The 26,280-nt window shown below is 41.1% G+C and overlaps 1 protein-coding gene across 1 annotated transcript; it reads right to left on the bottom strand.

Annotated features, from left to right (window-relative positions):
- Positions 1-21,062: 21,062 nt before the first annotated feature.
- Positions 21,063-23,618, bottom strand: LOC140862264 (uncharacterized). Its single transcript, XM_073265269.1, has 6 exons — positions 23,604-23,618; positions 23,326-23,354; positions 23,174-23,241; positions 21,913-22,577; positions 21,597-21,870; positions 21,063-21,364 (listed from the first exon to the last, which is right to left on the bottom strand). The coding sequence occupies exons 1-6, from the start codon at positions 23,616-23,618 to the stop codon at positions 21,063-21,065; spliced, it is 1,353 nt and encodes a 450-aa protein (XP_073121370.1).
- Between the last annotated feature and the right edge of the window lie 2,662 nt (positions 23,619-26,280).

Genomic DNA, 26,280 nt, shown 5'->3' with positions numbered 1-26,280 from the left:
AAATAAATATTTTAAAAATAAAAAATTTATTTTTCGGGCAAAACCCGGGCAGCGATTGGATCGCTGCCCGGGGGGGGGGCAGCGATGGTCACTGCCTCGGGCGGCGCACGGCGCTGCCCAGGGCAGCGATCATCGCTGCCCTAGGGGCAGCCGGGCTGCCCGGCCCGAGCCCTTTGGGGCGCGGGCAGCCCGGGAGTGTCCCAGGCGGCCCGCGGAAAAATTAATTTTTTAATTTTAAATTAAATTTTAATATGTTAAAATTATATTTTTGGTCCGATTGAAAATTTTTTTTGATTGGTCCATGAGGCGTCGGATCGAATCGTTCGAGTCCGAAAATTTTAAAATTGATTTTTGGATAAATTTGAATTTTTTGAAAATTTAAATATTTTATCCGTTAAATTGAATTTTGAAATTAATTATTTTTGGTACAATTGATGATAAGATATGATCTTATGGATATATTGAGTAAAATATGATTTTATGTATAAAATTGGATTTTATAGATAAAATATGATTTTATTTGATAAAAAGATAAAATATGATTTTGTATGTAAAATAAGATTTTATATATGAAATATGATTTTATCCTTTTAAATTTAAATTGCCATTGCATGTTATCCAATAAATTAATTTTAAATTAAATGTTATTGGATAAGGATGATCGATTGCCATGACCAATTTTGTAGGTGTATGTTAGGAATTTACATTTGTTTTTATTGTTGTTGGATTTATTAATGGTCCTGGTTTATGGCCCAATATGAATTGTCATATGTAATAAAAGTGGGCTTGGTTTATGGCCCGTTCCCACCCCTTAAAAATGTATCCCCTACTTGTCATTGTTATTTATTGTAAATACATTAGATTTAGTGGGAGATGAAGATTTGAAGATGGAGGTGGGCCCAGCAGACAATAAAGACAGAAGAAATGTAAATTGGAAGCACAATGTAATAGGATTGCATTGCATACTGCATATTACCTAGGATTGGACTAAGACTCGTGAATGGCAACCACGGGTCGATTAGAAATGGATCGACACATGTTGTAAGTTGGGTGAAACTCCCATGGGATCGGCTCATATTATTGGGGGATCCACATGGCGACCGTCCATCACAAATTAATATTGATGGGTCATCTTGACATGTCACAATAAACGGCGTCATATTATTGGGCCCTTATTGGACATGAGGTAAAAACATGGAGGTTGCTTTGGAAGCAATTGGGCTCTACCTTTTGAAAATTATGGTTGGCTGATATTATTCGGGACCATAGTTTGTCAATTGGACTCCATGTTCTCACTAAGGAAAACAGTTTCCCGTTTTCACTAGAGGGTAGTGAAATCGTTAAAATAGTGGGAGTGAGATTCATAAAATAAATTTCGCCTATTTTATGTCTTAGTAAATTACTTAAACAATCACTGATATTTGTCTGTTTCTTTTCAGTATTTCATAAAGATGAATTCGCGTAATCCACTTTTCTCGATCCTCGAACAAAATAAATTGACTGGCGCAAACTATACGGAATGGTTCCGTAAGTTGAAGATTGTCTTGACTTCGGAGAAGATGCTGTACGTGTTAGAAAAATCTCCTCCGAAGGAAGCACCAGCTGACATAAGTCCGGAAGAGTTAGCCAAACTTGATACATGGTGGGACAATGATATCAAGGCCAAATGCTATATGCAAGCCTCGATGTCTGATGAACTCCAGAGGCGATTTGAGGACACCGTGAATGCTGCTGACATTCACGTACAACTCAAGGAACTTTTTGGGGCTCAATCGAGGGCTGAAAGGTTCGCTACTGTAAAGGAGCTAATGACGTGTCGCATGCGTGAAGGGACTTCGGTCCGTGATCATGGGGTACGAGTGATTTGGCTCATACAGAAGTTGGTAACCCTTGATTTGGTGTTGGAGCATGAACTCAACGTGGACTTATTACTTCTATCTCTTCCTTCTTCGTTTGACGGATTTGTGGTGAATTTCAATATGAATAAGATAGAGGCCTCCCTTGAAGAGATGGTCAATATGCTTGTGACATATGAATCCACTTTAAAGAAGAATAAACCGGCTTTCTTGGTGGGCTCCTCTTCTTCTGCTAAGAAGGGGCCAAGTACAAAGGGTAAGAAACGTTCTGCCCCACCCAAGAAAATCGAACCCGAGAAGAAGTACAAGACAAAGGCTTCAAACATGGAAAATCCAAGGATGTTTGTCATTACTGCAAGAAGCCCGGTCATTGGAAGCGTAACTGCAAGGAATATCTAGAGCAGTTGCGAACTGCGAAGGGTATGTTCTATATTGAAATAAATGTTTCACTTAATACTACTTCTTGGGTATTGGATACCGGATGTGGATCTCACATTTGCAATGATTTGCAGGTGATGACAAGAAGTCGCAGGCTTAGAATGGGTGAGACCCAGCTGAGGCTCGGAAATGGTTCCAGAGTTGAAGCTAAAGCTGTGGGAGATATTTATTTAATTTTGCAGAATGGTTTTAAGTTATTTTTGAGAGATGTTTTATTTGTTCCGGATTTGATTAAAAACATTATTTCTGTTTCTATGCTTGATAGAGATGGTTATTCTTGCAATTTTGTGAATGAGATTTGCAATATTTACAAGAATGAATGTTTGATTGGAAATGGACAACTTGAAAATGATCTATATAACTTAAAACTAAAAGACGTTCCAATAAATTATGTTGATAAACAGGCAACAACAAGCAAAAGGAAAATCGATAGCCAAAACCCGGCAAACCTTTAGCATGCTAGGCTAGGTCATATTTCCTCAAGGAGGATGAACAAGCTAGTGGGAGAGGGAATGTTTGATATGTCTGATATTAACTCTCTACCTACTTGTGAATCCTGCCTGAAAGGAAAAATGACTAAATCTCCTTTTAAGGGGAAACCTGAGCGTAGTCAAAATCTGTTGGAGTTGATCCATACAGATGTTTGTGGTCCATTTAGAGTTGGTACTCAATATGGCCACACCTACTTCATTACCTTTACTGATGATTATTCTAGGTATGGGTATTTATATTTAATGAAATATAAGTCTGAAGCATTTGAAAAGTTCAAAGAATTCAAGGCTGAAGTAGAAAACTGTTGGAAAACTGGCGAGTTCCCAGACCAATTACGATTGATACCCGGTGCAGCGGAAGTTTAAAAATTTTTCATGGAACGTTTCCATGGTATGGGTATCAACCGTTCATCGATTGAATTACGTGTGTGTAAAATTCAAATAACAATTAAATAAATTTTACCTCAAATCTCGCAACGAGATTAATGGACACCAACAGAACAATTCTGCTCTTGTTGTCTCTCCCTGGAACCGATGAACGCCTTCAATCAGGTCCACGAACAGAGGTTTAATCCCTCTGATAGATTGCACTAGAAAATCTATCAGAAGTTTTCTGCGAAGAGATTGAACGAATCTGATTCGTTATTCCTTACTGCGATTCAAAATCACAGACCGGAATTTTCTCGGGCAGAGCAAAGGGAGGGGACGGCCGATCGGTTTTGAGAGGGTATAGGGTTTTCGAAATTTGCTCTCAAAATTTATGACCTGTTGTGTGTAATTTCTGTACTGAAATAACTTATTTATAATGCAGGCCACTAACACCTTAGGGCCCATTAGTCATAAGCTGGGGCCCGACAAGCAAAGCCCGCTCGTTCAGAAATTAATATAAAATTCATCGTGACTCCGATTGATGAAACGATTTCACAAATGTGCACAGAAACCATTTCTGCACGTTTTAAAGTCAAAATAAATTTTCCTGAATCCGAATTCAGTGGTTTCCAAAAATGTCCATCCCTATGTCATTTTAGGAAATCCTACTCCCTTACTCTTATTTAAGAAGTCCAACTCCTTAGTTCATTAAATTTAACTCTTTAAATTTAACTATCTCAACGGGGATTAAAACTCCATTACACTGTGTGACCCTCAATGGTTCAGGGATACAGCTAGCCGTGGGCTCACAACTCCTTGTGACTCGGAACAACACTTTCCGACTTGCCCAACGAATCATGGTAAAGCGCCTAGCAACATCGCCCCATGATTCCCTAGGTATCACTGATAGTGCCTACAAGAACCAGTAGATTTTGGTTAACGTACAGTACGGTCCCTTCATCCATATATCCCGATCGAATCAACAACCATTGGTATATCGAGAGTCGCTCAAGATTCGATAACTATGCAATACATCTTGAAGATCAAATTAGTGACATCGCATGTGCTACTAAGAAACCATTTCTTAAATCACATCAAGTACTCTGGCCAGAGATTTGTCACACTAATATCTCCTCAGATCGCATAGGATATCCACACTCGCAAGTATGTGGTGAATCCTTGACAACAATGCATTGACTCCTATATGTGTCGTAACTATACCCAATCTCGACACCTGATGACCCCCATAGAGTCGGTAAACGAGTCAAAGCACAGCACTAGCATATAGAGTCTCCATGATGTTTCAAGTCGTAAGGACTAATGGTGTACAACCAAAACCGCGGACTTTATCCACTCGATAAGTGATAACCACTTGGAAAGTCCGGATAGGGTAGTTCGATTATTCATCCTATGAATATCCATTTGCATGCTTCGAACATCTCCATGTTCCCTACCAATGAAACGTGGTACTCCGCATCGCAAATGCTAGTCTCAAACTCGAGCGATCCTTATCCTTATTATCGGACGGCTCAATCGACTAGGAACGGTTTTAGAATATACAGTGACTATAAGATGTATTTCATGATAGACATCTCCATGTTCTACCACATCTTACATACACTATAGTATATTCAAGGTCTTTATCAAAACAACAATAGTATATCATAATATAACAATATGAAGTAATATAAAGTCATTGCCATAAAAGTGTAAATAATATTAAACAAAAGATTGTTTATACAAAGAGTCAACAAAGCCCATAGCCACACAGTTGGCTCACTGGGCACCCACTCTTACAATCTCCCACTTGCCCTATAGCCAACTAGTCATACTACGTAGACCCATTGCTTCGCGATGTTTGTCAAACAATGGTCCTGGCAAAGGCTTAGTAAGTGGATCAGCGATATTGTCTGCAGAGGCCACTCGTTCGACACTGATGTCTCCTCTTTCCACAATCTCCCGGATTATGTGGTATTTCCTCAGTACGTGTTTGGATCTTTGATGAGACCTTGGTTCCTTTGCTTGAGCAACGGCACCCGTGTTGTCGCAGTACACCGGGACTGGACCAACAAATTCAGGAATGACGCCCAACTCTTGGACGAAATTCCTCATCCAAACGGCCTCTTTAGCAGCAGCTGATGCTGCAATGTATTCAGCCTCAGTGGTGGAATCCGCTGTGGTGTCCTGCTTGGAACTCTTCCAAGAGACAGCACCGCCATTGAGCATGAACACAAATCCAGAGGTTGACTTCGAGTCATCCACATCACTTTGGAAGCTAGAGTCGGTATAGCCTTCCAGTTTGAGTTCTCGTCCTCCATAAACCATGAACATATTCTTAGTCCTTCGCAAGTACTTAAGAATGTCCTTCACGGCTTTCCAATGCATCTGACCAGGATTAGACTGATATCTGCTCGTGACACTCAGAGCAAATGCTACATCCGGTCTGGTAGATATCATCCCATACATGATACTACCTATAGCTGACGCATATGGTACATGTGTCATATTCTCTATCTCTGCATCAGTCTTGGGACACATAGACTTGGATAGAGAAACTCCATGACACATGGGTAGATGTCCTCTCTTGGACCCATCCATTGAAAACCGTTTCAATATGGTATCGATGTAGGTTGATTGAGTGAGTCCTATCATTCTCTTAGATCTATCCCTATAGATCTGTATCCCAAGAATGTAGGATGCCTCACCCAAATCCTTCATCGAAAATCTACCTGATAACCATATCTTTGTTGACTGCAACATCCCTACATCATTCCCAATGAGTAGGATGTCATCAACATAAAGTACTAAGAATGTCACCGCATCCTTAACTACTTTCTTGTACACGCAAGGTTCCTCCGGGTTCTTGATGAAACCAAAGTCTTTAATTGTTTCATCAAATTTCTGGTTCCAACTTCTTGATGCTTGTTTTAGACCATAAATTGATCTCTGAAGCTTGCATACCTTATGCTCGCTTCCCATGGATGTGTACCCCTCAGGCTGCTTCATATAGATTTCTTCCTTAATGTCTCCATTAAGAAAAGCAGTCTTCACATCCATTTGCCATATCTCATAGTCATACCATGCAGCTATGGCAATAAGGATTCTTATGGACTTGAACATTGCAACTGGTGAAAAGGTTTCGTCATAGTCAACTCCTTGCCTTTGAGTATAACCTTTAGCCACCAATCGCGCCTTGTAGGTCAATACCTTACCATCAGGCCCAAGCTTTCTTTTGTAGATCCATTTACACCCTATTGGAACAATTCCATCGGGAGGATCCACTAAAGTCCAGACTTGGTTAGTATGCATCGAATCCAATTCTGACTGCATAGCTTCAAGCCATAAATTCGAATCCGCATCAGAAATTGCTTCCTTGAAGCTTCTTGGATCACATCCAATGTCGGGTTCATCTTGACCCTCTTCAAGAAGAAGACCATATCGAACTGGAGGTCTAGAAGTCCTCTCGGATCTTCTAGGTGCAGGCGTGTCCAGCAATGGTTCCTGAGGTGTGGGATCGTTATTTTGTATTTCGGGTTCTTCTCGAACTTCTTCGAGTTCCATCATCTCGCCTTTCTTATCCAATAAGAACTCCTTCTCCAAGAAGGTGGCATTCCGTGAAACAAACACCTTTGTTTCAGCAGGATAATAGAAATAATATCCGATTGAATTCTTCGGATACCCCACAAAATAACACAAGCTGGATCGACTATCCAACTTATCTCCCACTGTCCGCTTCACGTAAGCAGGACATCCCCAAATCCTCAAGTACGAATACTTAGGAGCTTTGCCATTCCATAACTCGTATGGTGTTTTGTCCACTGCTTTAGTGTGGACGTTGTTCAACAACAATACCGCCGTTTCAAGCGCATAGCCCCAAAACGAAGGTGGAAGCTCAGTGAAGCTCATCATAGATCGAACCATGTCCAACAAAGTTCGATTACGACGCTCCGATACACCATTAAGCTGTGGTGTCATAGGAGGAGTCCACTGAGAGAGAATCCCATTCTCTTTCAGATAGTCCAAAAACTCGGTACTCAAGTATTCTCCACCTCGATCCGATCGAAGTGCTTTAATACTTTTACCTAGCTTGTTTTCTACTTCAGCCTTGAATTCTTTGAACTTTTCAAATGCTTCAGACTTATATTTCATTAAATATAAATACCCATACCTTGAATAATCATCAGTAAAGGTAATGAAGTAGGTGTGGCCATGTTGAGTCCCTACTCTAAATGGACCACAAACATCTGTATGGATCAAATCCAACAGATTTTGACTACGCTCAGGTTTCCCCTTAAAAGGGGATTTAGTCATTTTCCCTTTTAGGCAGGATTCACAAGTAGGTAGAGAGTTAATATCAGACATATCAAACATGCCCTCTCCCACTAGCTTGTTCATCCTCCTTGAGGAAATATGACCTAGTCTAGCGTGCCAAAGGTTTGCCGGGTTTTGACTATCGTTTTTCCTTTTGTTTGTTGTCGCCGGTTTGTCAATACAATTTACTGGAACGTCTTTTAGTTTTAAATTATATAGATCGTTTTCAAGTTGTCCATTTCCAATTAAACATTCATTCTTGTAAATACTGCAAATCCCATTCACAAAATTACAAGAATAACCATCTCTATCAAGCATAGAAATAGAAATAATGTTTTTAATTAAATCTGGCACAAATAAAACATCTCTCAACAATAATTTAAAACCATTCTGCAAAATCAAACAAACATCTCCAATGGCCGTAGCTTCAACTCTGGAACCATTCCCGAGCCTCAGCTGGGTCTCACCCATTCTAAGCCTGCGACTTCTTGTCATCACCTGCAAATCATTGCAAATGTGAGAACCACATCCGGTATCCAATACCCAAGAAGTTGTATTAAGTGACATGTTTATTTCGATATAGAACATACCCTTTGCAGTTCCCAACTGCTCAAGATACTCCTTGCAGTTGCGCTTCCAATGACCCGGCTTCTTGCAGTAATGGCAAACATCCTTGGATTTTCCATCGTTTGAAGCCTTTGTCTTTTGCTTCTTCTCGGGTTCCACTTTCTTGGGTGGGGCAGAACGTTTCTTGCCCTTCATACTTGGCCCCTTCTTAGCAGAAGATGAGGAGCCCACCAAGAAAGCTGGCTTATCCTTCTTAAGTGTGGATTCATATGTAACGAGCATATTGACCATCTCTTCAAGGGTGGCCTCTATCTTGTTCATATTAAAATTTATCACGAATCCATCAAATGAAGAAGGAAGAGATAGAAGCAGCAAGTCCACATTGAGTTCATGCTCCAACACCAAATCAAGGGTCGCTAACTTCTGTATGAGCCAAATCACTCGTACCCCATGATCACGGACCGAAGTCCCTTCACGCATGCGGCACGTCATCAACTCCTTAACAGTAGAGAACCTTTCAGCCCTCGACTGAGCCCCAAAAAGTTCCTTGAGTTGCGTGTGAATGTCAGCAGCATTCACCGTGTCCTCAAATCGCCTCTGGAGTTCATCAGACATCGAGGCTTGCATATAGCATTTGGTCTTGATGTCATGGTCGCACCATGCATCAAGTTTGGCCAATTCCTCCGGACTTATGTCAGCTGGTGCTTCCTTCGGAGGTGCTTTCTCTAACACGTAGAGCATTTTCTCCGAAGTTAAGACAATCTTCAACTTCCGGAACCATTCCGTATAGTTGGCGCCAGTCAGCTTGTTTTGTTCGAGGATCGAGAATAAAGGATTTCGCGAATTCATTGTATGAAATACTGAAAAGGAAAAACAGACATATATCAATGATTGTTTAACAATTTACTAAGACATAAAATAGGCGAATTTAATTTTATGAATCTCACTCCCACTATTTTAACGATTTCACCACCCTCTAGTGAAAACGGGAAACTTTTTCCTTAGTGAGAACATGGAGTCCAATTGACAAACTTATGGTCCCGAATAATATCAGCCAACCATAATTCTCAAAAGGTAGAGCCCAATTGCTTCCAAAGCAACCCCCATGTATTTACCTCATGTCCAATAAGGGCCCAATAATATGACGCCGTTTAAAGTGACATGTCAAGATGACCCATCAATATTAAGTTGTGATGGACGGTCGCCATGTGGATCCCCCAATAATATGAGCCGATCCCATGGGAGTTCCACCCAACTTACAACATTTGTCGATCCAATGTACAGCTTTCCGACGGACGGGCCCCCCCAATAATATGAGCCGGACCGTATCCGCGGGTAGCATCACATACATTGACCGTTGATGGAAGGTAGGAACATTTAAACAATATTTAAATTTCCTTTATTTATCTTGATATAAATTTTAAATCATATTTAAAATGAGGGATTTTTATTTATAAAAATATTTGTCTCATCATATTTAATTTATTGCATGCATTGCCGGATTCACGCAATTTATGTCTAAACATGCATACAATCATAATATCACATATTATATAGGATGATCGATTCCATTTCTAATTGACCCGTGGTTGCCAATCACGGGTCTTAGTCCAATCCTAGGTAATATGCAGTATGCAAATGCAATCCTATTACATATGCTTCCAATTTACATTTCTTCAGTCTTCATTGTCTGCTGGGCCCACCATCTTCAAATCTTGATCTCCCACTATATCTAATGTATTTACAATAAATAACAATGACAAGTAGGGGATACATTTTTAGGGGGTGGGAACGGGCTACAAACCAAGCCCACTTTTATTACATATGACATTCATATCGGGCCATAAACCAGGCCCATTAATAAAACCAACAACAATAAAGACAAAATGTAAATTCCTAACATACACCTACAAAATTGGTCATGGCAATCGATCATCCTTATCCAATAACATTTAATTCAAAATTAATTTATTGGATAACATGCTGTGGCAATTCAAATTTAAACAAGATAAAATCATATTTTATATATAAAATCACATTTCACATATAAAATCATATTTTATCTCCATATCAAATAAAATCATATTTTATCTATAAAATCCAATTTTACAAATAAAATCATATTTTATCTAATATATCATAAGATCATATCTTATCATCAATTGTACCAAAATAATTGATTTCAAAATTCAATTTACGGATAAAATATTAAAATTTTCCAAAAATTCAAATTTATCCAAAATCAATTTTAAAATTTACGGACTCGAACAATTCGATCCGAAATCTCGTGAACCAATCAAAAACAATTTTTGACCGGACCAAAAATAAAATTTTAAATATTAAAATTAAAATATAATTTTTCCCGCGGGCCGCCCGGGACACTCCCGGGCCGGCCCGCACCCGGGGCGCGGGCCGGGGGCAGCCCGGCTGCCCCCTTAGGGCAGCGCCTGGCGCCGCCCCTGGGCGGCGCCGTGCGCTGCCCCTGGGCGGCGCCGAGCGCCGCCCCTGGGCAGCGCACAGCGCTGCCCTGGGCGGCGCCGTGTGCCGCCCTGGGCGGCGACAGTCGCCGCCTTGGGCGGCGCCGTGCGCCCCCTTTGGGCGGCGCCGTGCGCCGCCCGGGGCAGCAACAATTGCTGCCCCACCGGGCAGCGATCCAATCGCTGCCCGGGTTTTGCCCCGAAAAAATTTTTTTTTTTTATTAAAAATATTTATTTTGTTTCATAAACCGAGACTCAAAAATTTTGTACAATTGATTATTCAATCGATTGATCTGAGCAACCTGGCTCTGATACCACTGTTGGAAAACTGGCGAGTTCCCAGACCAATTACGATTGATACCCGGTGCAGCGGAAGTTTAAAAATTTTTCATGGAACGTTTCCATGGTATGGGTATCAACCGTTCATCGATTGAATTACGTGTGTGTAAAATTCAAATAACAATTAAATAAATTTTACCTCAAATCTCGCAACGAGATTAATGGACACCAACAGAACAATTCTGCTCTTGTTGTCTCTCCCTGGAACCGATGAACGCCTTCAATCAGGTCCACGAACAGAGGTTTAATCCCTCTGATAGATTGCACTAGAAAATCTATCAGAAGTTTTCTGCGAAGAGATTGAACGAATCTGATTCGTTATTCCTTACTGCGATTCAAAATCACAGACCGGAATTTTCTCGGGCAGAGCAAAGGGAGGGGACGGCCGATCGGTTTTGAGAGGGTATAGGGTTTTCGAAATTTGCTCTCAAAATTTATGACCTGTTGTGTGTAATTTCTGTACTGAAATAACTTATTTATAATGCAGGCCACTAACACCTTAGGGCCCATTAGTCATAAGCTGGGGCCCGACAAGCAAAGCCCGCTCGTTCAGAAATTAATATAAAATTCATCGTGACTCCGATTGATGAAACGATTTCACAAATGTGCACAGAAACCATTTCTGCACGTTTTAAAGTCAAAATAAATTTTCCTGAATCCGAATTCAGTGGTTTCCAAAAATGTCCATCCCTATGTCATTTTAGGAAATCCTACTCCCTTACTCTTATTTAAGAAGTCCAACTCCTTAGTTCATTAAATTTAACTCTTTAAATTTAACTATCTCAACGGGGATTAAAACTCCATTACACTGTGTGACCCTCAATGGTTCAGGGATACAGCTAGCCGTGGGCTCACAACTCCTTGTGACTCGGAACAACACTTTCCGACTTGCCCAACGAATCATGGTAAAGCGCCTAGCAACATCGCCCCATGATTCCCTAGGTATCACTGATAGTGCCTACAAGAACCAGTAGATTTTGGTTAACGTACAGTACGGTCCCTTCATCCATATATCCCGATCGAATCAACAACCATTGGTATATCGAGAGTCGCTCAAGATTCGATAACTATGCAATACATCTTGAAGATCAAATTAGTGACATCGCATGTGCTACTAAGAAACCATTTCTTAAATCACATCAAGTACTCTGGCCAGAGATTTGTCACACTAATATCTCCTCAGATCGCATAGGATATCCACACTCGCAAGTATGTGGTGAATCCTTGACAACAATGCATTGACTCCTATATGTGTCGTAACTATACCCAATCTCGACACCTGATGACCCCCATAGAGTCGGTAAACGAGTCAAAGCACAGCACTAGCATATAGAGTCTCCATGATGTTTCAAGTCGTAAGGACTAATGGTGTACAACCAAAACCGCGGACTTTATCCACTCGATAAGTGATAACCACTTGGAAAGTCCGGATAGGGTAGTTCGATTATTCATCCTATGAATATCCATTTGCATGCTTCGAACATCTCCATGTTCCCTACCAATGAAACGTGGTACTCCGCATCGCAAATGCTAGTCTCAAACTCGAGCGATCCTTATCCTTATTATCGGACGGCTCAATCGACTAGGAACGGTTTTAGAATATACAGTGACTATAAGATGTATTTCATGATAGACATCTCCATGTTCTACCACATCTTACATACACTATAGTATATTCAAGGTCTTTATCAAAACAACAATAGTATATCATAATATAACAATATGAAGTAATATAAAGTCATTGCCATAAAAGTGTAAATAATATTAAACAAAAGATTGTTTATACAAAGAGTCAACAAAGCCCATAGCCACACAGTTGGCTCACTGGGCACCCACTCTTACAAAAACAAGCTAGGTAAAAGTATTAAAGCACTTCGATCGGATCGAGGTGGAGAATACTTAAGTACCGAGTTTTTGGACTATCTGAAAGAGAATGGGATTCTCTCTCAGTGGACTCCTCCTATGACACCACAGCTGAATGGTGTATCGGAGCGTCGTAATCGAACTTTGTTGGACATGGTTCGATCCATGATGAGCTTCACTGAGCTTCCACCTTCGTTTTGGGGCTATGCGCTTGAAACGGCGGTATTGTTGTTGAACAACGTCCACACTAAAGCAGTGGACAAAACACCATACGAGTTATGGAATGAAAAAGCTCCTAAGTATTTGTACTTGAGGATTTGGGGATGTCCTGCTTACGTAAAGCAGACAGTGGGAGATAAGTTGGATAGTCGATCCACCTTATGTTATTTTGTAGGGTATCCGAAGAATTCAATCGGATATTATTTCTATTATCCTACTGAAACAAAGGTGTTTGTTTCAAGGAATGCCACCTTCTTGGAGAAGGAGTTCTTATTGGATAATAAAGGCAAGATGATGGAACTCGAAGAAATTCGAGAAGAACCCGAAATACAAAATAACGATCCTACACCTCAGGAACCATTGATAGACACGCCTATACCTAGAAGATCCGAGAGGACTTCTAGACCTCCTATTCGATATGGTCTTCTTCTTGAAGGGGATCAAGATGAACCCGATGTTGGATGTGATCCAAGAAACTTCAAGGAAGCAATTTCTGATGCAGATTCAAATTTATGGCTTGAAGCTATGCAGTCGGAAATAGATTCGATGCATACAAACCAAGTTTGGTCTTTAGTAGATCCTCCCGATGGAATTGTTCCAATAGGGTGTAAATGGATCTACAAGAGAAAGCTTGGGCCTGATGGTAAGGTATTGACCTACAAGGCGCGATTGGTGGCGAAAGGTTATACTCAAAGACAAGGAGTTGACTATGATGAAACCTTTTCACCAGTTGCAATGTTCAAGTCCATAAGAATCCTTATTGCCATAGCTGCTTGGTATGACTATGAGATATGGCAAATGGATTTGAAGACTACTTTTCTTAATGGAGACATTAAGGAAGAAATCTATATGAAGCAGCCTGAGGGGTACACATCCATGGGAAGCGAGCATAAGGTATGCAAACTTCAGAGATCAATTTATGGTCTAAAACAAGCATCAAGAAGTTGGAACCAGAAATTTGATGAAACAATAAAGGATTTTGGTTTCATCAAGAACCCGGAGGAACCATGCGTGTACAAGAAAGTAGTTAAGGATGCTGTGACATTCTTAGTACTTTATGTTGATGACATCCTACTCATTGGGAATGACGTAGGGATGTTGCAGTCAACAAAGATATGGTTATCAGGTAGATTCTCGATGAAGGATTTGGGTGAGGCATCCTATATTCTTGGGATACAGATCTATAGAGATAGATCTAAGAGAATGATAGGACTCACTCAATCAACCTACATCGACACCATATTGAAACGGTTTTCAATGGATGGGTCCAAGAGAGGACATCTACCCATGTGTCATGGAGTTTCTCTATCCAAGTCTATGTGTCCCAAGACTGATGAAGAGATAGAGAAAATGACACATGTACCATATGCGTCAGCCATAGGTAGTATCATGTATGGGATGATATCTACCAGACCGGATGTAGCATTTGATCTGAGCGTCACGAGCAGATATCAAGCTAATCCCAGTCAAATGCATTGGAAAGCCGTGAAGGACATTCTTAAGTACTTACGAAGGACTAAGAATATGTTCATGGTATATGGAGGAAGAGAACTAAAATTGGAAGGCTATACCGACTCTAGCTTCCAAAGTGACGTGGATGACTCGAAGTCAACCCCTGGATTTGTGTTCATGCTCAATGGCAGTTCTGTCTCTTGGAAGAGTTCCAAGCAGGACACCACAGCGGATTCCACCACTGAGGCAGAATACATTGCAGCATCAGCTGCTGCTAAAGAGGCCGTTTGGATGAGGAATTTCGTCCAAGAGTTGGGCGTCATTCCTGAAGTTGTTGGTCCAGTCCCGGTGTACTGTGACAACACGGGTGCCGTTGCTCAGGCAAAGGAACCAAGGTCTCATCAAAGATCCAAACACGTACTGAGGAAATACCACATCATCCGGGAGATTGTGGAAAGAGGAGACATCACTGTCGAAAGAGTGGCCTCTGCAGACAATATCGCTGATCCACTTACTAAGCCCTTGCCAGGACCATTATTTGACAAACATCGCGAAGCAATGGGTCTACGTAGTCTGACTAGTTGGCTTTAGGGCAAGTGGGAGATTGAAAGAGTAGGTGCCCGGTGAGCCAACTTGTGGCTAAGGGCTTTGATGACTCTTTGTATAAACAATCTTTTGTTTTATATAATTTACACTTTTATTAATGGCAATGACTTTATCTTTCTTCATATTGTTATATTGTGATATACTATTGTTATTTTGATAAAGACCTTGAATATACTATAGTGTATGTAAGATGTGGTAGAACATGGAGATGTCTATCATGAAACACATCTTATAGTCACTGTGTATTCTAAACTGTTCCTAGTTGATTGAGCCGTCCGATAATAAGGATAAGGATCGCTCGAGTTTGAGACTAGCATTTGCGATGCAGAGTACCACGTTTCATTGGTAAGGAACATAGAGATGTTGGAAGCATGCAAATGGATATTCATACGATGAATGATCGAACTACCCTATCCGGACTTTCCAAGTGGTTATCACTTATCGAGTGGATAAAGTCCGCGGTTTTGGTTGTACACCGTTAGTCCTTACTACTTGAAACATCATTGAGACTCTATATGCTAGTACTGTGCTTTGACTCGTTTACCAACTCTATTGGGGTCATCAGGTGTCGGGATTGGGTACAGTTACAACACATATAGGAGTCGATGCTTTGTTGTCAAGGATTCACCACATACTTGCGAGTGTGGATATCCTATGCGATCTGAGGAGATATTAGTGTGACGAATCTCTGGCCAGAGTACATGATGTGTTTTAAGAAATGGTTTCTTAGTAATACATGCGATGTCACTATTTGATCTTCAAGATGTATTGCATAGTTATCGACTCTCGATATACCAATGGTTGTTGATTCGATCGGGATATATGGATGAAGGGACCGTACTGTACGCTAACCAAAATCTATTGGTTCTTGCAGGCACTATCAGTGATACCTAGAGAATCATGGGGCGATGTTGCTAGGCGCTCTTACCATGATTCGATGGGCAAGTCGGAAATTGTTGTTCCGAGTCACAAGGAGTTGTGAGCCCACGGCTAACTGTATCCCTGAACCATTGACGGTCACACAGAGTAATGGATTTTTAATCCCCGTTGAGATAGTTAAATTTAAAGAGTTAAATTTAATGAACAAAGAAGTTGGACTTCTTATTTAAGAGTAGAGGAGTAAGATTTTCTAAAATGACATAGGGATGGGCATTTTTGGAAATCACTGAATTCGGATTCAGAAAAATTTATCTTGACTTTAAAAGGTGCAGAAATGGTTTTTGTGCACATTGGTGAAATCGGTTTATCAATCTGAGTCACGATGAATTTTATATTAATTTCTGAACATGCGGGCTTTGCTTGTCGGGCTTGAACTTATGACTAATGGGCCCTAAGCTGTTAGCGGCCTACATTATAAATAAGTTATTGCAATACAGAAATTACACACAACAGGTCACAAATTTTCGAAAACCCTAAGTATTTTCTCTAACAGTGGCCGCCCCCCTCCCCTCTGCTCAGGAAAATCCAGCCTGTGAATTTTGAATTACAGTCTGGTTTAACGGATCAAATTCGTTAATTCTCTTCGTAGAAACTTCTGATAGATTTTCTAGTGCAATCTATCAGAGTGATTAAATCTCTGTTCGTAGACCTGATTGAAGAATAGTTCGTCCATCAGTTCCTGGGAGATACAACAAGAGCAGCGCAATCTGTTGGTGTCCATAATCTTGCTTCGAGATTGGAGGTAAAAATTTATAATTGTTATTTAATTTTTACACACATACAATTTAATCGTAAGGTTTTGATACCCATTATGGAATCGTTCCATATAAAATTTTTAAACTTCCGCTGCATCGGGTATCAATCCTGATTGATCTGATCGCCGCATTTTCCAACACGACTGTCGGAGTGCAGGAGGAAAATACCGCTTTTGGAAAGCTGTGCGGAACTCGGCCCAGGTGGCCACTCCTCTCGCCGCAACAAAAGGTGCAGAAGTAAACCTCCACCACCTGCGTGCACGCCCATCCAAAAGATAGCCAAGGGTCTCCACCTTCTGCTCCTCGGTGCATTGGAAAGTCTGAAAAGTCGTCTCCATGCGGTCTAACCAGTTCTCCGCATCCTCCGGAGACTCACCGCCAACTAAGGGCTTAGGACCCATAGCTAAGAATCGACGCACCGAGAAACGCTCGTCGTCATGATGACGATGACGCAGTTCTCGACGAGACTCCCGGTCAGCATCACCCCAATGCCCACCAACACTGCCATGAGAACTCCGGTCGTCAAGATTTGACATCTACAAAAATACCTCAAGATGAGACTAAATCCCAAGAATTCTTTTGCATGCTCTGATACCATAAATGTAGTGACCCTTACCCGGATCACCTACTAAACAGAACTTAGGCATGCAATTAACTTAATTAAACAGATATCAGAATAAAACTTGTGGAAACCAAAAACAATATACAATCCCAAGTAAAAGGAATCTCTAATTTATCCAATATTATACAACCAAATCGAATAGCTGTATAAACCCAAACAACGGCAATAAAACCTAGATGAAGCTCCAGCTGTCCAACCACTGACTAGCCCCTCCTGGATCCACCCTCCTCGTCCAATCTCAAACCTGCCCCATGGAATAGGGTGTCCAGAAAATACAGAGTACGAGACGTGAGCATAAAACGCTCAGTGCGAGAGTATGAGTATACATGCATGCAAAGTGAACTCCCTATAGACTCGAGGTCAAGGATCAGATAACAGAGACATACCGGGCCCTGGTATGTAGCACGTTGTGCCGTCGCTTCAGGAGGTGGCTCCCATATCGAGATAATCGTGGATACGCCGGACCCAAATCGATGGAAGTCCATCCACTAACAGGATAGGGTACAACCCTACTAACAGACATCTCGAAAGAGATACAGCAAAATTCAAATGAATGCAGCATAACATCATGGCATATAAATCATGCAGTCACATAATACATGCATACTCAGTCAGGATATCTCAAACAGTACTTTCGTACCTCAAAACAGTGCAAGCTCTACCAACTCTAGGTCCACGCCTATAGTCTGCTCTACACTGCCAAATGATACCACTATCATTAATGTGCTCTAAAAGCCTTAACTAAGCTATTGCATACTCCCAAATATATATATAGGAAGCAAAAGCTATACCTTCGTCCGTCGTTAGCCCTTTGATGTCGATGCCTCCAGAACTTGGGCACAACTCCGCTACGACTACCGAACGTCTCGCCGACCTCCGGACCAAGCCTACGAAGACTAGAACAACTCCAAAAGGACTAGAATGGAAAGGAGAACTCGGAATTGGCAAATGAAAGTGAAGCCTCAGCCTTATATTTATAGGCAACGATCGGAACTTCCGATCCTCGATCGGAATGTCCGAACCTCGATCGAAAAGTCCGATCCTGCCATCGGAGCTTTCGAAGATCCTGATCTGCCACGTGTCAAAATATCACTTGTTGATTCCGGATAGGGGTGATTGGAGCTTCCGGTCCTGATCGGAGCTTCCGATCTAGCCAATCGTCATGCGTGACGTAATATCGATCGGAGCTTCCGATCCTGTTCGGAGCTTCCGATCCTGATCGGAGCTTCCGAACCCACCTTCGGAGCTTCCGAACTCTACTCAAGTAATTATGATTAATTCCTTAATTACTGATTTTGGTTACGGGCTACTACAGTATGCATGACTTCAAAACTCGGGATTATCAAATCATATAATCGAAATATCGATCGGTACTCGGTTGGGATCTCGGGGTCAAGTCATTACAAAAACACACCTACACTCCCTTTCGGGGTGGATGTCGCACAACTCAAACCCCTAGACTTCAGAACAACTATAAGAAGTATTCTGGTATTTGGAAAAACTCAAAATCCAAAGCCACTTCAATATAGCTCCCTAAATCGTCTATTTTCAAAACGAATCGAATAATCGGCTCAATATGAATGCAAGTGTAAATAAAATAATCAATCAAGTTCACACCAAAAAATAAACATGCAGTATGTGATTTTAGGGACTCGATAATCAGTCGAACTCGAGTATACAACCCCATTCAATTCAATGTCGTATTTTACCTTTTTCAAGTTCGTCGAGGATTCAAATCTGAAAATAACAATGAATTCAAAATAATAATCAATCGAATCAAAACTAATCATAACGGAGAAGCTCAACAATATACCATTTTCAATTCTCAAATCAATTCAACTACCAAGTTATCTCCAAACCCGAAACTCCAATACAAATGTCAAAACAAAGTCTTCGTTGCGGTGATCGTGAATCTCAACTCGGAACTAAAATCTGACGGTCGGATCGTGCGAATCAGAAGGAAGAAAAGATCGAAGAAGCTTCCATGGATTTCTGTTCTGTACGCACGGATGGGAGAGGGATAAGGAGAGGGTGAAGTGATGGTTATGGTCAACTTTCTTAAGATAATATATAAAAATCAATTTTTGCACTTTAGTCCCTCAATTCTCCAAAGTTTTCAAAATCACCCCTGAGAAATATCAAAACGGCCCTCAATTACTGAAAACTCTGATTATCTCGGTTAAACTCAATTATAATAAAATTGGGGCATTACAGTCAAAGAGGCAATCACTGCTGACTTTCTACTCAATGCATCTGCGACTACATTAGCTTTACCCGGGTCGTAGCTAATATTGCAATCATAATCTTTCACCAACTCCAACCATCTCCGCTGTCTCATATTCAAATCCTTCTGGGTGAAGAAGTATTTGAGGCTTTTATGATCGGTGAATATCTTACACTTCTCTCCGTAGAGATAGTGTCTCCAAATCTTGAGAGCGAACACCACTGCTGCTAACTCCAAATCATGAGTAGGGTAGTTCATCTCATGCTCCTTCAACTACCTAGAAGCATAAGCGATAATCCTATCTCGCTGCATAAGTACTGCCCCAATTCCCAACTTGGAAGCATCAGTGTAAACCACAAAATCTCCCTCTCCTGATGGCATAGCTAACACTGGTGCTGTCGTGAGAGCTTCCTTCAACACATCAAAGCTCTCTTGACACTCTGGCTTCCAAATAAACTTGGCATTCTTCTTGGTCAATTCTGTCAAAGGCACCGCAATTGATGAAAAACCCTTGATAAACTTCCTATAGTACCCGGCCAATCTGAGAAAACTGCAAATCTCCGATGTGCTTCTTGGCACAGACCACTCCTTCACTGCTTGAACCTTGGAGGGATCTACTTCCACTCCATCCTTGGAAATAATATGACCCAAGAATGGTACCCTCTCTAACCAAAATTCGCACTTTTCGAACTTAGCATACAACTTCCGCTCTCGGAGTACTCCTAGAATTGTTTCTCAAATGCTGGGTATGTTCTTCAATATCCTTCGAGTAAATGAGGATATCGTCAATAAAGACAATGACAAACTGATCCAAGTACGGCTGGAACACGTGGTTCATAAGATCCATGAAGACCGCGGGCGCGTTCGTCATCCCAAACGGCATCACAAGAAACTCGTAGTAGCCATAACGAGTCCTAAATGTTGTCTTGAACTCATCAGACTCCTTCAACTTCAACTGGTGATATCCAGAACGAAGATCAATCTTCGAAAATACAGAGGCTCCTTGTAACGGATCAAAGAGATCCTCAATTCTAGGAAGTGGGTACTTGTTCTTCACTGTTACATCATTCAACCCTCGATAGTCTATGCACAATCTTAGACTTCCTTCCTTTTTCACAAAGAGGACTGGTGCGCCCCATGGAGAGAAGCTAGGGCGTATGAACCCTTTATCAAGCAACTCTTCAATCTTCTCTTTCACTTCATTCATTTTTGTGGGATCTAGTCTGTATGGTGCCTTAGATATTGGCACAGTACCCGGTATCCAGTTGATAGAGAACTCGACTTCTCTATCAGGTGGGATACCTGCAACATCACCCGGAAACACATCCTCGAAATCCCTGACTACCTCCACATCTGAAACATCCGGATGAGCTGACAACTCTGACAAAGATATACTGGCTAAGAATGCCTCACATCCATCATGCACCAACTGTTTAGCTTGCATGAGAGATATAAGCTGAGTCATCTTTGAACTTCTAGTAGCCTCGAGCCAGAATGGTTCCTTTCCCTCAGGTCGGACCATCACTGATCACTGCTAAAAATCAATCACCACAGCGTTCTTCCTCATCCAATCCATCCCAAGTATCAAGTCAAACTCAGGCATGGGCAACACTATCAGATCGGCACTCACTAGTTGCCCTTGCAGTAAGAGTTCAAGATTCTTCACCATATTCCTCGTGGACAGTTCTTCCCATGATGGGATGGTCACTGTGAATCCACCAAACAACTCTTCACACTCAATACCCCGCTTATGGGTAAATGCCTCCAAAATAAAAGAATGTGTAGCTCTCGAGTCTAACAAAGCTCTAGTGGCTACACCAGCTACTACAATCCTACCTGCATTAACGGTGAATACATCCACAGAAAAGAATGAAGTTAAATAACACAAGTTCTACTTAGACTCATTCTAGGTCATCAAATCCCAAATAAGATACTACGCATGCTATTACAGTCAAGTTCTCCAAACATGCAACATGCTATAAAATTATTGACCCCAAATAAGAAATCTTAAAATCACATGCGGTAGTGAATCGTTTACTGCACTAAACCCAAAAACTTAAGATGTTACCTGTGATGAGTGTGGTGTCTGGGTCGGCCTCCTCGTCCTGCATCACGAACACTCGACCCTGCACGGGCCTCCTCAACTCTGGGCAGACTTTAGCTAGATGACCAGGCTTCTTCCATTTGAAACACACTCCTGCTTCCTTCAAGCACTTCCCAAAGTGTGGACGGTGGCATGTCTGGCAAATAGGCTTATCCTCAGCCCTAGGAGGAGCGGGTCTCTGGGCCTGATGGTGCCCCTGGGGCCTCTGCTGTCCCTGATATGGCTTCTTGCCATGCTGCTGCTGGTGACCCTAATGAGTGAAGGTCGTCTTGCTATGAACCTCGGCACTTATGTCCTTCAAGGACTGCTCGGACCTTATAGCTTTCCTGACGGCAGCTGCATAATCCGCTGGCTCAATCATCATCACATCCCTACGAATGGTAGGCCTCAGACACGCAACAAAGTGCTGCAACTTCTCCGCCTCATCATTCCCTATCAATTGCACAAAGTGGCAGCCTCTCTCAAATTTCCGAACAAACTCGGATACAGTCAAATCTCCCTGCCGGAGACTCATGAAGTCTTTCTTCAACTGCGCCCTTACCTCAGCCATAAAGTACTTTTCATAGAAGAGAGTCTTGAATGCTTCCCAAGTCAGTGTGGTAACATCAACAGTCTTCTCCACACCCTCAAACCACAAGGTGGCGTCATCCTTGAGAAGGAAAGTCATACAACAAACTCGGTCTGCATCTCCTAACCCCATGTAGCGGAAAATTGCCTCTAGCGAGCGAATCCAGCCCTCCGCTAACATCGGATCCGTAGTCCCAAAGAAGTCCTTAGGATCCATCTTCCTGAACTTCTCATAAACCATGCTAGGTCTAGCCCTCGGGGCCTCGGCATGCTGCTCTAAGATATGAGCCAGGCCGGCCTGAACCCCAACATAAACTGGTGGAGGGGCAGAGGAGGTGGCGGCAGTGGAGATGCATGGGGATGACGTCGAGGTACCATCTGTGCGCAAGTTAAAATTCCAAAAATTTAAATTTCATGCCTTAAGAAAAAGTTTTTATCTAAACTTAAACATGCTCAAATAATTTAGGAAACTAATGCTACTAATCTGAACAAATAGCAATATGTGAAACATAATTCTTTCAGACTTTGAGGCAAGATCCCTTGAGTTTCGGCAACCGACAGTAGGCACAGCCCAAACCAAGACCGTGCTCTGATACCAACTGAAACGACCCTTACCTCTAATCTTAATTAAAAAATAAAGAAAAATGCGGATTTTAAAAACAAATTGCCATGACTTGTTTGGAAATAAAAAAAACGCCCTGTCAGACGCAGCAGTTCTAACATAAAGGAGTAAAAGCGATAAAAGAAATACAAGCTGCGATAATCATAAACTTCGAAAATAAAGGCAACCCCACACGGTTTCAATAATAGCGATAACAAACTTCAAATCATAAAAAATTCAAGCACAGGGAAAACACATCCTGGCTAATACTGAAAGTACTCATAGTAAAATTCTTTATTTCAAAACAGAGTCTTATGCGGAACTAATGAAAACAACAACGGTCATAGGGCCTTGCACCGCCAGTGACCTCAACCTCGAGGATCATGCCCCTCGGTCCCTAGAAACTCCTCCTCACCTGGCAAACAAACAAGCATAGTAAGCCTAATGACCCAATAAGTACAAATAGTGAAATAACAAGGGTTTAAAATAACTGCGGTAATACTCAAAATACAGTACATAATATACTTGAAACTTAAGCTGTAAAAGTGCGTATGCTACAAGAGAATGAGGTAACATGTAAACAATGAACACACGCCAACTCACGCTATGAAACTCTTGAACTTTCTTAACTTAACTGAAACTCATGCATGACTGAGAACTGAATAAATTAAGACGAGTCAAACTGATAATGAAACTGAAACTGTAAACTAAGATCCTTGAATTGTGACCCTCTGTTTTGATCGATCAATGGTTACAGTGCACTATGCTGGCAAGATGCTGAGATTCCTCCCGATGCGACTTACCCCTTTATCTGTCATTTGGTAGGGATCCCGAGATTTCTCCCGATCTCACACTACCCGTCTATTTTGGTAGGGATCCCGGGATGTCTCCCGATCTCGATCTACCCATCTATGGCATGTGAGTGAGGCATCCCCCACCAATCAATACCCTTTCTCGTCACAATCAAATCACTTCGTTCAAAAAAAATATTTTCTTTTTCCTTATTTGACTCGGCTCAAAATACTTAGCATGCATGAATAAAAGCGGCTTTCTTTGTAACATTTCGCTTAGCTCAAAGACGACACTCAAGCACACATGTATCCAACTATGAGAAATGAAACTCAACACAAAAATTGTGGGTGTTAAGTTTGAGAGTGGCTGCCCCTAGGTGCTACTGTAACGCCCCAAAATTATCTTAATGGACCTTATTTTATATTATCAGATATTTTAGAAGTCGAGGGCCGATTCGATTTTGATCAGGGACTAGAATGCAATTTTTGGAATTTTCAGGGACTAAAACGCAAAAATGGGATTTGTTATATTGATTGGTCTTGGAATTTGTTTGACTTAGTCTCATTTGTTCCCTCTTCATCCCCTTCATCGGTTCCTCTCCATTGAAGGCGAGAGAAAAGCTTCCAAGCTTTTGTGATTTCCATTTTAGCTCGATCCGTCCGTTGGAATTTGATCTGAAGTTGATATCTGCGATCGCAGCGACGAGTGCTCCATTTGGAAGTAAGTTTATCTTATTTCTGAGAGATTTGAATTTTTGGATGTCTTTAGAATTGATTTATATTCGGAGAGGATGATTTTGAGATAGCTGTGATAGTATATCTAAGACGGTTCGAAGAAATAACGACGATTGGATTTGATATGAATTTTCTTATGAATTTTGGAATTTGGGGATTTTGAGATGTGTTGGGATTGATCGGGAATGGATGTTTGTTGATTGGAATGAGTTTATTTGATTGATATTATGATGTCTGCATTTTCGGTTTGTCAGAATATAGCCGTTATGCCGTCAGTTTGAGTTTTGGATATCGTTGCGATGTTTTGATCGTATCGAGTTTGATTGAGCTTTTGATGTCGATATTGATCCTTATGACTTCTTCTGTTAGATTGAAGTGAAGTCAACAGAGTTGCGAGATAGCAGCTTTGGTCAGTTTGGAAGATTGAAGTCGGTATAAGATCGATTTTCTTATTTATCAATCGAAGAAGTTTGATTGTGTTTTGAATGAATTTGTTTGGATATTGATTATTATCCTTATTATTGATTTTCAGATTGAAGTACCTTCGAAGCAAATAAGGTAAAAGACGACTTAGACTTGAATGGAACGATTAACTCGAATTAGACTGGATTCGAGTGTTCCAAAAAAATCACATACTTGCATGATTGAATGCTTTTTGAAATCATGATTGAATGCTTAGTTGAAATCATGATTGAATGCTTATTTGAATTGGTTATTGAAATGATATTTGAATGCACTAGATGACATATGCATTCATATTGACCCGATTGATTATTCATTTTGAATTAGACGTTCTGGTGATTATAGTTGAGTGGCCTTGTAGGCAAATTACTACATGTGCGGAAATAACTCTCTATAATGCTCCGGAGTCTAAAGGATTAAAATATGCCTCGTCCACCTCGAGAGGGTAGTCGGTGTGATTGTTGGATATTTTAACCTCGGGATCCCAAACAGAAGAAAGAAAGAAAGAAGAATTCCATTTGATTATCTGAGTCTGATAATCCAGAAGTTTTAAAGACATGCATATTATTTTAATTCAGTACTTGAATGAATTACTTGAATTATATCTGAAGTTGATATACGAGGTGAATTGATGCATATCATGTTTGATATGTTTATTTGATATAGCATGTTGTCTCTTTTACTGGGAATTGTATTCTCACCGGATTATCCGGTTGTTGTCTTGTTTTTGTATGTGTGCATGGCAACAGGTGGGACAGGACCGAGTCAGAGACGACAAGGACAGATTGAGATCGAAGATTAGAAGTGAGACTTCGGTTTAGAACGGAAGAGCATGTCAATCTAGTCTTTTGTTTTAGGTTGTATTTGTGTCGAACCTAAAACCGATGCATGTTCTCTTCGCCGAAGAAATGTATAACTCTAGAACTACCATGTATGTTGAATGATGTTTAAGCATGGTTGCATGTTGTTGTTTATTAATTATGATCATCTAGATTGAGTTGAATTGATGATTGGAATAGAAGTGCATGTTCTGAATTTTAAGATTTTCTGGGCAGACCATGCACTCGATCGCACGAGTTCGTGGGATCAAGCGCGGCCCCCTTTTTATTTGAGGCAGAGACTTGCACAAAATGGTGCGCTCGATCCTGGCTTTTTGCCGGATCGAGCGCGGCACATATTTTTTTCTTGCCAGAGAGTTTCAAAATATGGTGCGCTCAATCCTGAACTTTTATAGGATCGAGCGCAGTGCTGTTCACAAGAAAAATAAATATTTTTTTTTTATTTTCATTTGATGTCTTATCTTTTGGACTTTGAATGGTTCTCGATAAGATTAACTTTTGATTAAATGATTAGAATCGGGGTCTCACAGCTACTACCCAACCTTAACTCTATTTTCCGCAACCAAGGCATAACCCGAGTAAGCACACTAAAAAGCCCTTAACTCAATCTTACCTTAACCGAATTAGACCCCGCTCGAACCGACACTCTCCTA

This window comes from Henckelia pumila, chromosome 4, assembly GCF_033568475.1.
Source record: "Henckelia pumila isolate YLH828 chromosome 4, ASM3356847v2, whole genome shotgun sequence".
In the NCBI taxonomy this organism is placed as follows: domain Eukaryota; kingdom Viridiplantae; phylum Streptophyta; class Magnoliopsida; order Lamiales; family Gesneriaceae; genus Henckelia; species Henckelia pumila.
The sequence above is the reverse complement of the archived record's forward strand: the minus strand, read 5'-3'. Positions and strand labels throughout refer to the sequence as shown.

Excerpts from the sequence above, each read along its gene's own strand:
- LOC140862264 (XM_073265269.1), bottom strand. Across the intron at positions 23,242-23,325 it reads TTTTACAGCTTAAGTTTCAA|GCTTACTATGCTTGTTTGTT; the intron begins GTATATTATGTA and ends TTGGGTCATTAG. Across the intron at positions 21,871-21,912 it reads TGAAGGACATAAGTGCCGAG|CAGCATGGCAAGAAGCCATA; the intron begins GTTCATAGCAAG and ends GGTCACCAGCAG.